Consider the following 11,496-nt stretch of genomic DNA (forward strand, 5'->3'; position numbering starts at 1 on the left):
TGAACACTTTATAAAAATTATCTTTTATGTATCTCTTTCCCTTAATCCTAATTTTGCATATCAAATATAAATAATACTAATCTGCAAATATGTTTATCAAAATATGTATGTACAATGCTAACCTGACTGATTGTTGATGAAGGGAGGGAGTAGAAAGGGAGCATGGAAAGAAATTTTGTAACTTAAAAAATACATGTGCAAATGGCTGAGAGTAAATAAACAAACAAAAAATGTAAATAAAAAATTAAAAATTAAAAAATATTTTGGAACATGTAGGATTTTTCCCTTTTTTATATAATTTCTTCTGGATATAAACCTAAAATTGGAATTGCTGGATCAAAGTGTATGAACAGTTTTATTGTTCTTTGGGCATAGTTTCATATTACTCTCCAGAATCTGTTCACAATTCCACAAGCAATGAATCAATGTCTCAATCCTCCCACAACCTCTCCAACATTATAATTTTCCTTTTTTCTCATCTTGGCCAATCTGACAGGTGTGAGGTGGTACCTCATTGTTGTTTTAATTTGCATTTCTCTAATCAATAATGATATGGAACATTTTTTCAGATGATAATTATATATTATATATATATATGTCTAATTTCTTTTATATATATATATACATATATATATATGTATATATATATGTATATACATGTTTAATTTATTTGTTTGGGGCTGGAGTCCTCCCTGCTGGTTTGCTATATAGTTGCTGGGATGTCTGCTATTGTCAAATTATGGGGACCAGGATTGCATTGTAGCTAAAAATGCTTTGCTGGCTTTCCTGCTCTCCTGCCTCCTGGACTTTACTTCCCCTTTTCCCCTTTTCACTGAAGATCCTCTACGATGTCTACCACTGAAAACTTCTTTGAATCTTCTCTTTTTCTTGGTGGGATCTGTAGAGTGAATGTCAAAGTAGAGGATTCATTTATCTTTGGTAGGGAAAAGCTCCAGGAACATGTTAGGTTCATGCTGCCATCTTGGCTCTGACTCAGAAGTCCTCGAGACAATAAAAGCAGAATGGAAGGAGGCTTATGCTTCCTTCATGCTTAAGAGGGCAAGTGCCTAAAAAAGAAAACTAGCTTTGCTAGACAGAGTTAGCATATAGTAAAAGAATAATGAGGTATATGTAAAATAAGAGAAATAGAAGCCAGAGTGCCTAGACTCTATTGTTAGAATTGCTCCTGAATTAGTGTCCTTCAATCAGGTAACTTGTTTCCCATGCCTTAATTTTCCCTTAGAAAAACATAAACAAAAACAAAAAACATGAGGTCAGCCATGCAATACCACAGGAGTATAATCCCAAGTTGGTTGGTTGGTTGTCTGTTGTTGTCTTTCATTTTCAGAGGATCAAAAATGACATCATTATGTTAGAATCAAATTACCGTGTGTCCAATGGTGACTGATCAGATCAATATGACCTTAGAATGTTTTACTATTGTACACAAATAGTCCATGTAAAAATGGTAAGCTGGTATGGGATATCGTTAATTGAGTCAGAGTTGTACGAAGTCTTCAGCCTCACTCTTTTTTCCTGTAGTTTTCTCGGTTCAGTGACAGGACAGAGCCAAAACAACTGATGATAGCTCGGGATTCAGTGTATGACTTTGATATCCTCATATCTAACACCTACTTCATATCTAACACCTAAATATCATAACACCTACTTCAGCCACCTTTAGTGGAACAAATTTTGGAACAAATTGTTATTCACTCATTGTACCGGGGAAGTATTTACATGCTTGTAATTAACTCCTAACTCACAAATGGTTTGAGACCCCTGTCACCCTCAACATTTTTTAGCCATCTGTCAAAATGGTTTGTTGGGTGTGATTGCTGCACATGTTGCAGCTTCTTGGAATTACAGGTGAGAATTAGGTGGATCAGCTAGACACCAAAGGTGGAAAACAACACTCACAGCAGAGATATTAGTAAACCCAGGTACAGAACTTTAAAGACCAAGGAAAGAAATTAATAAGCATTTATTAGAAAATCTAAAAACCATGTATGTTATGCTTCTTTTTTTCTATTTTTTGTCATTTATTCATTAATTTTTACTTTAGAAATACTGACTGTACTTATCAGTGACTTTCTTCATTAAAAAATGACATGGGAAAAAATAGGATGTGAGAAGGAATCATAAAAGGAGGAATATTCTTGGTCATTGAAGCTACTTTTTATTGAAGGAACCCTGAAGATAGACTTAGAGTTCACAAAAAAATGGACTATTTTGTAAGCATCTGGGGTTTGATTGATGGCTCCTAGAGGAGTTTAGGTATTCCACAATGTGATGGTGTCAGAATTAACGGATCATGCTATACTTTAATAGCTTAGTTAAGACCTTTTTCTTTCTCGTGTATACAGAAAGGGGCACATTTCACAGTCAAGTTCTTCAACCCAATGCAAAAGGGCTGACCAATTTATAGTCAAGTAAACTGACTGAAAAGGCAAATTGAAATGATTTGAAGTTAAAAGGCAAGGGACCAGGGTGAGGTAGAGTAAGGGGACTGTAAAATAGGAGGTACAAAGTTAGGAGACTGAATAAAGTAGGTGATTTGTTGGACCCAAGTTGTGATTGGAACATTATAGGACCAAAAACTGCAAATTGAGCAGATGTTTTCTATTGTCCTGCCTAAAGATAGAATCCTTTCCCATCAGAACATATTTTGTTATAATTTCTTTATATATTTTCCCAAAAATCTTTTGTATTGATGTCAAACTTTCTAGAAGCACTATGAAATAAGAGAAGCCCAGGCTTCTGAGTCCCCAGTACTTTGTTAAGCAACTCACATTTGAGGAGTTAAAAAAGAGAATTATCAAGATTAACAAAGCTCCATTTCCACCCACATCTCAGGAGTATCAGGACATTAATTGAATGTACATATATATACATATATATATGTATATATATATTTTCTAAGTTCTTGGAATAATAACAATGGAAATTCTTACAAAAAATGTGCATGAAATTTATTTGGTACAAATTTGAACCATAAAGGGGAGTGATGATTTCCAGTAAATTATATCTCCTATGATTCAAAATGTCTGATAACCATTCTACAAGTTGCCTCTTTCTTTATAGGCTCAGGAGTAGGGGCAGGTGTATGTATGCATGTACACATACATAAAAACATGTATAATTGAAATAACCAATAATAATTTCATTTATATAGCTCATTAAGATCTTCAGACTATTTTATATGCTTATGAGCATCATGATATATTGGGAGGTACTAGGGATATAATATTCCCATTTAATAAGTGAAGAACTCATTGGAGAGGTTAAGTAACTTTTTCATGCTTACACAAATAATTAAAGTCTTCTGACTTTAAATCTAGCATTGTTCTATGATATCCCTAAGGCAAAGCTTATCTTCAATTACCCATAGTGTAGAATAATATAACTTAGCATTACAACATATTTATAGATATTATCTCATTTGAGTCTTAAAATAAACCCATATTGAAAGCAAATAATGCAGGGGTTATCATGCCCCATTTTACAGGCAAACATTAAGGATATTAATCATGTGAAAATTTTGATCATATTAGACTTTTATTTTTTAGTCAGTTATTTCCTACTTTATAAGCTCTTTGCTGAATTGCAATCCCAAATTTCCTACTGTCCAAAGTTCATCTCCACTTACATGTTATATAAAACACATCTGAACAAATCACTTGGCTTCTCTCCAAATCCACTTCTTCAAACTTCCATATTTCTATTGATAGAATTACCAACATATTCAATCATTCAAGTTCACAACTTGGTTATCATCCTTGACTCTTCCCTCTCCCTAAATCTTTATATCCAATCAGCTACCAAGCTTCAATATGTATCCTTTTTCCACTTGTGTCTGCTCTCTTCTCTCCCTTTACTTAATCTCTAGCCTGGCTCCCAGCTCTCATCACTTCTCACTTAGAATATTGCAATAGATTATTCACCAATATTTCTTTTTTCTAGTATCTCTCCTATTTGATCCTCTAAAGAGGTATCAAATTTATATTTCAAAATATTGCCTCTAGTATAAAACTAAATAAAAAAGTCTTGACTGGGAATATAAAGACATCTCCAATCTAACTACCTTCCTTGGATTGTTTCATATTGTCTCCGTTCATGAACTCTGTTCTAATTTAACTACATGCTAGTGGTTCTTAGTGTATTACATTCTATTTCCCACTCTTTTGCCTTTTTACTAGGTTTTTCTCATTTCTGGAAAAACCCTACTTCATGTATTCTTTCACTTCTTTCAAAGAACAGTTTTGGTTTTTATCTCCTACATGAGACTCCATTTAGCACATTCTCAGGCCTGAAATCACCTTGTAAATTTGTATGTACCTTAAATTCATTTATTAGTTTATATATGGTAAAAGACACGTTCCTTGAAGGAAGATGCCATTTTTCCACCTTTTATATCTTCAGCTTTTTTGAATGAACTGAATTGAATTGAAAGCATAACTATAAGTAAATGAATGATGTAACTGTGACTTTAAGACCAATTGTATAAAAGTCATTGATAAAGATCTATTGTTCTATATTACATTATTCAGTATTCCATTAGAGGGGTGGTATTGGTGAAAACTTGAGAGAAGAGAAATCCTGGTCCTCTAGCTTCTGGTTTCAATGGGGAAATCATTAGTTCCAGACTTTTTCCAGGTCCTTGAAGAGAAAGAAAGTATCTGGGATGAAGTGAACATGAGAATCTGGAACTAGTCTCTTCTCTTGAAGTTCAAAACTGTAACACTAAGTTCTCTCTCTCTTCCCTCTAGCTCTCTTTTAATCAAGTTTTTAACCGTGCTGTCTGTAACCTGGGGAGTGACAAAGCAGGCCAAAGACAGAGTGTCAGTAAATCAGGTAGTGGTTTATTCCTTACTTTCTTTGCAAGGAACTGATTTGCATATTATGGGATTACTCCATTCCTTGGAATTCTGCCTTGCTGAAGAATAGGCAGAGCATATGTACATGCATTTTGGGGGCTTCAGTGATCTTCCTTGGACAAACTGACCATTCAGGACAATACAATGATTATATCACTTGTGACTACCCCTGTAGAAGTCCTATGGGAATGACAAGCAGATTATTGTTTTCAGGGTGCATTATTATTGAACAGTACAGTCTTCACTTCACTTAAAACAGGCAAACACAGTTCACGGTAGGACTTGTGATTAAAACAAATTACTACCTTTCTTTCAGACCTTTCAGACCCTGCCTGTGAAAAGGATCTCTAGAAACTAAATTATTATTATTATTATTATTTTTATTGTTATTATTATTAAATTAATTATACATATCATACTAATCATATTGTGAGGAATGAAGGGTGCTTTTGGTCTTCAGAGGGTGTGGAGGGAGCCCCTTTGAAATCCATTACAAAGGGGGAATGGCCCCAGTCTAATATCACAAAACTGGGAGAGTTCTCCGAATCCCATTCCAAAAATGACAAACTAGATTAGAATAACCTAGTCTTGACCTTCTCCTTTGTACATGCTCATAGAGATAGAACTGTTCTTGCTCATTATTATAATGAGCAGGGTGGGGAAATATTTAGGAACCAATGTATCAATTAGATTTGTGATCTCAGCCTATGACTGGCATAAATGGGGCAGGAACAAAGTCTTTCAATGTGCATAAAAGAACTTGTATGTTGGGATTTCCCTGCCCCTCTCTCCCACCATGAGAGAGGTGTGCCATTTTGTTAAGATAGCTTAATAAAAATCATTTTAATCACTCTGAACTAAGGATTCTCAAGCCATTTATAACAATATAAAATCCTAACGCCAGATTTTGGAGCACTGATTAATCCATCTCTGCCAATGAGAAAAAGTTTTGTACAAATACCTTTTAAACAATGAGTTACAATAATTTTGTACACACACACACACACACACACACAACATGGAACCAGAAGTACTTTTCTTTCCAATAATAACAGTTTTTGATCTCTGATTTCTATGAATGATAAGCTCAGAATAGTCTGTTATCTGAAAGATAAATTACACCCACATGGCATCATTTTTGCCACAAACATTCCTATATAATATTAGCTGTTTTTTTTTCCTAGAAAGTAAATTCTTGGTCACTAAGGCTGTGTAAGAATGTTTTACTAGGGATATACTCAATCACTAAATGTTTCAGGAGAACATTATTGTGGTTGAATTGACATTTTGATTGAAAAGTTTGAGGTAGCTTGGAATTTGATTCATTCTTTTCTGTGAGTGTATTATTGTTTCTAATTGCAGTTTACCAGAGATGTAGATTGGTAGCTAGGCACAGTGGATGGAGTGCTGGGCCTAAAGACAAGAAAATTCTTCTTCCTGAGTTCAAATTCAACCAAATACATTTATTATGTGTGATCCTAGGCAAGTATCTTAACCTTGTTTGCCCCTGTTCCTCACAGATAAATAAGCTGGAGAAGAAAATAGCAAAACACTCCAGGGTCTGTTGCAAGAAAACCCCAAATAGGTTTACACAGAGTTGGATTTTACTGAAAGACAACTGAACAAAAGACCCTTAGATTAAAACTGAAAAGAACCTTGGAAGTCACATTATCCAATTCCTCTCCCATCTCCTCCTGTCCCCCTTAACTTTAGAGGTAAAGAATAAGAAAGGGATGTGAGTACTGCATTTAAATATCACATCAGAAGCAGTTAGGTTAGAATAAGCTATATAAAGTCTTGTTTTATAATTTATAGGACTGGGGTCATACTAGGAAAAATATTATATAGAGGTGGCACAAGACATTAAATTACTAGTTACCATATATGATAACAGTGGAAATGCAGAAAATCCCTAATTTCTTTCAGACAAGTTTACTCTAAAGAATAGGATATAATGAGGATAAAGTCTAGAAAGACATGGCGAAAAGAGCATTGTTTCTGGAGTCAGAAAACCTAGGGTTTAGTCCTATTCTTATAGTGTGTACAGGTAACCTTAGGTAAGGTCTTTAGGCTCCTTGAGATACCATTTTCTCATCTGTGAAATAAAGGTCCTAGACTATATTAATATATATAGAATGCATGAAAGCCTCTAGACTCTTTTCTATCAGTAAATCTAAGATCTAACAACTAACAATCTGACAACTCTGAAGTTAAGAGAAAATGAGGTACCAGAGTAACTGGAAAAAAAAATACTTATTGTTCCAATATTCTTTTCTCTTAACTTTTTTTTTATTTAACAATGGGTTTAAGTGACTTGCCCAAGTTCACACAGCTAGGCAATTATTAAGTGTCTGAGGTCGGATTTGAACTCGGATCCTTCTGACACCATGACCAGTGCTCTATCCATTGCACCACCTAGCTGCCCCCTCCAATATTCTTTTAAATCACTTTGCTCTATTGTTCCTTGCAAAACTAGTGTATGTCTTTTTCAATTGCCGACCCAGTAAGATATAGCCAGGTTCAGTCTTACTTTGGGTCATTATCAGTTTAAAACTACCCAGAGCAGTAAGTGCTTTTAAATAAACTAAATCAGAAGAAACATGAACTCAAGTCCCAGAGACAGTTAAAGAAAATTCTAGAAATAATTGCAATTCCAGCCCTTTGCCACAGAGACAGTTAAAGAAAATTCTAGAAAGAATTGCAATTCTTTCCCTTTACCATACACACATGTAGAGCAACTTCCTGCAGTCTCCTACTATTAATGAGACACAGAATGCATTGACTGAATAATTTAAACAACTAGCGCTACTTCTCCAACTGGATATTTATTTGTTTTGAAGATATAGTCTATCATGTTCCCCACAAAAGGTTTTTCAAAACCTTCTCTCTTCTCTTCTTTTTATTCTTCTCTTCCTTTCTCTTCCATTCTCTCTCAGTTGAGAATCTAGACTCACACTTCACTGATAAATTCCACTCATTAAGAACTCCCTCTTCTTTTCAAGTCTGTATTCAAATTTCCTCAACACCATTCCCTATTCACCTCTCTTTTGCTACAGATTCAAAGAAGATGGCCCTTGTTCTCTCTGAGTTCAATCCTTCTACTTCAACCTTGATTCCATCTCCTGCTGGCTAAGAACTGACCTTTCAGTCATATTTCTCTAATTTTCAAATTCTTCTTACCTTTCCTTGTATATATATAAAAGGAGGCAGTGGTTCTCCCTCCGCTCCAGCCGCGCTTCTCCCGCTCCAGCCCCGCTTCGCCCTCTCCTGCCCCGCGTCCGCTCCGACCGCTCGCAGCCGCCTCAGCCTTGGCCGCAGTGGCCCCGGGGTGCCCGGTGGTGAAAGCCTACCTGATGGGCAAGGAGAAGGTGGCGCGGGAGATCCGGCGCTTCGCGCTGGAGGCGCTCGACGGCCCGGGGCGCTGCGAGACGCTGCTGCGGCGCGTGGCCGAGGTGTTCCCGGCGCTTCCAGGCCCACTACCGAGATGAAGATGGGGATCTGATTGCCTTCTCCGCTGATGAGGAGCTGAGCCTGGGGATGCGCTACATTAAGGATGACCTTTTCCGGATTTACATTAAAGAGAAGAAGGAATGCAGGCAGGAGCATCGTCCTCCTTGTGCCCAGGAGATGCCCCCCGCCCAAACATGGTGCATCCCAATGTGATCTGTGATGGCTGTAATGGACCAGTGGTGGGAAGTCGCTTCAAGTGTAGCATCTGCCCAGACTACGACCTCTGCAGCACCTGTGAAGGCAAAGGTCTTCACAAAGAGTATAACATGATTGTCTTCCAGAACCCCTTCCACCCCCACCTGCCTGAGTGGTTTTCTCGCCGACGTTGGTTGCGTAAGATGAGACATGGGGCTTTCCCCCCTTTTGGGTGGATGCCAGGATGGGGGTTCGTTGATCCTCACCCCATGAATCCAAATGCTCCACAGGCACAAACTGGTGGAACTCCCCCCAATCCAGGAGCAGAACAAGGTCAGATGGCTTCAGCTAGTACTACTAGTGCACAACAGGACTCAGACCCCAATGTCACCTTCCTACAGAATGTAGGTGAAAGTGTGGCAGCTGCCCTTAGCCCTCTAGGTATTGATGTTGACATTGATGTAGAACATGGTGGAAAAAGAAGCAAGGTGACTCCATCCTTCTCCCAATCCAACAGTGAGGAGAAGAGTAGTCTTCAGTCAAGCAGTTCCTCCAGCAAAAGCCAAGCAAGCATCCAGACCTCTGAAATGGAAATGATGGCCCTTTCTGAGCAGATGGAGAAGGTAATCATGGAGTCTTCCATGAAAGTGGATGAGAACCCACTATCCCAAGATCAGGTAGAGGCTGGTAGCAGTTCAGGAGGAGATGATGACTGGACTCACTTGTCTTCAAAAGAAGTGGATCCTTCCATGGGAGAACTGCAGCCCCTACAGATGCCAGAAACAGATAGTCTGAACTCCATGGACCACTCTCAAGAGGGGCCCACAGGGCTCAGGGAAGCTGCCCTATACCCACATCTTCCACCAGAAGCAGATCCCTGTTTGATTGAATCCCTCTCCCAGATGCTGTCCATGGGCTTCTCTGATGAGGGAGGCTGGCTCACCAGACTCCTGCAGACCAATGACATTGGGGCTGCTCTTGATGCCATCCAGTATTCCAGGCATCCACCTCATCCATAAGGGATTCCTGCTCTAGGAACCCCCTCAACTCACTTTTCTGTCCTGTAACCTGACTTGTTGTCAGTCCCAGCTTCTCTGGGAATTAAGCTTATTCTTGTGAAGGTTCTTAGTTCTGTGTTCAGTCATGTTGGAAGCCATATCAGTTCACTTTTTGCTTAGACCAAAGAGAGCACCAGCACACTCACCTCTGTCCGTTGATTGTGTCATTGTTTCAAGGGAGGAAACATCCCTTCACTAATAGTTTTGTAAGGGGAGGGGAGTGACAATGGAGTGAAGACAAGAAAAAAAGGGTAGGTTTTCCTAGTGCTTTGTTTCCATGTTCCCTTATCTCTGGTTCATGTCAGTTTTCTTGCAGTTAAGTAGTCTTAGCTTTTCACCTTTGTAACCAAGTCTTCAGTTAAATTTGTGGAGAACTAATGTTGTTGTCTTTTGCCATATCCAGCACCATTCATTCAATAAACATTATTCAGTCTTTAAAAAAAAAAGGACCAGATCTCTCATTAAAAACAAAACAACCTCTATTTCCCCATGTCATATTCTTAGAGTATTATTGCTCCTTTTCACAGACTACCTCCTAAAATAGCCATCAACTGATCTCAACTCTACTTCCTCACTTCCCATTTCTCAGTTTTTGTAATCTTGTTTCCAACCCTACAATTGAAGTATTAAATGATCAATCTCCACCAGTGATTGATAATGTTATGCAATAACCTTTTTTTTCTATAGTTCCCAACAAGTGTCCTATTTACTCAATGCAGTGCTTTTTTCAGTATTCATTTTCCTTGACCTCTGTGAATTCTATGACATTGTTGATCAATCCCTCCTCTTGGTAACTTTTTCTACCTGAATTTTTCATGACAATAATCTTTCCTAATTTTCTACCTATCACTTTGAGTGTTTCTTCTCACTCTCTTCTTTGCTAGATCATCATTTAGGTTCAGCTTCCTACACATGAGTATGTTATAGGGCTATGTCCTACGTCCTCTTCTTTCTATATATGCCAAGGGTTATTAATATTTTTTGTGTGTGTCATGGATCCCTTTGGCATCTAGTAAACCTTCTTATGATATGATTTTAAATTTACGATGGAAATAAATGCTAAATTTTAGTTAGAGGTTAGTGAAAATAATGATGTTATTTTTTTCCAACTCAAGTTTATTGATTCCCCTGAAATATACAATGTTATGATCCTCTACTTTATTCTTTCTCTCTCTCTCTCTCTCTCTCTCTCTCTCTCTCTCTCTCTCTCTTTCTCTCTCTCCCTCTCACCAGTTCTCATATGTTCAATTCTAGTATCACTGCAGAAAATGAATGCCTAATATAGAAATCTAGTCACTCTCTGAGTTGAGATTCCACATCACCATTTGCTTGCTGGACATCATGATGTCCCATATTTGTGTTAAATTTAACAAGTCCTAAACAACCATGATTTTTTGTCTCCAATGGTTTTTTTTTCCCTCCTGATAAGATGAGGTAGAATGTATTCAGAGCTAGTCAGTAAGGTCATCAAGTATTTATTAACAGGATTCTTTGTCTTAGGCATTGAGGATATAAATAAAGACAAAAGTACAATTCCTGACCACAAGAAACTCATATTCAAAAGGAGGAGACAATATGTAAAAAAAATGAAATTTATATACAAGTTATGTATTGTGTAAATAGAAGACAGTCTCAGAGGGAAAGCATTCATAGTAGAGGGAGGTATAGGAAATATAGATAATGGTATTTGAGATGTCTTGAGGGAAGGCAGGGAAATCATGGGACAGAGATCAAGAGGGAAAACATTTCAAACTTGAGAGATACCATTGAAAAGAAGTAGATTGGGAAGATGGAGAGTCATAGTAGAGCAGCAGCAACGAAAGTCAGAGTTGCTATATAGTAGAGAATGTGGAGGAAAATAAAATGTAAGGAAGACAGAAAGGGAAAAAAGGACTCAGGTTCTAAAGGACTTTAAA

At 37.5% G+C, this 11,496-nt stretch overlaps 1 protein-coding gene across 1 annotated transcript; it reads left to right on the forward strand.

Moving 5' to 3' along the window:
- Window positions 1-201: 201 nt before the first annotated feature.
- LOC141505456 (sequestosome-1-like) lies at window positions 202-9,541 on the forward strand. Its single transcript, XM_074211299.1, is given in 6 exon segments — window positions 202-211; window positions 1,806-1,869; window positions 4,770-4,854; window positions 8,081-8,340; window positions 8,342-8,510; window positions 8,513-9,541. Coding segments are annotated over 6 exon segments (1,617 nt in total).
- The last annotated feature ends 1,955 nt before the right edge of the window (window positions 9,542-11,496 follow it).

The sequence above is a fragment of the Macrotis lagotis genome, chromosome 1 (assembly GCF_037893015.1).
Source record: "Macrotis lagotis isolate mMagLag1 chromosome 1, bilby.v1.9.chrom.fasta, whole genome shotgun sequence".
NCBI lineage: Eukaryota > Metazoa > Chordata > Mammalia > Peramelemorphia > Peramelidae > Macrotis > Macrotis lagotis.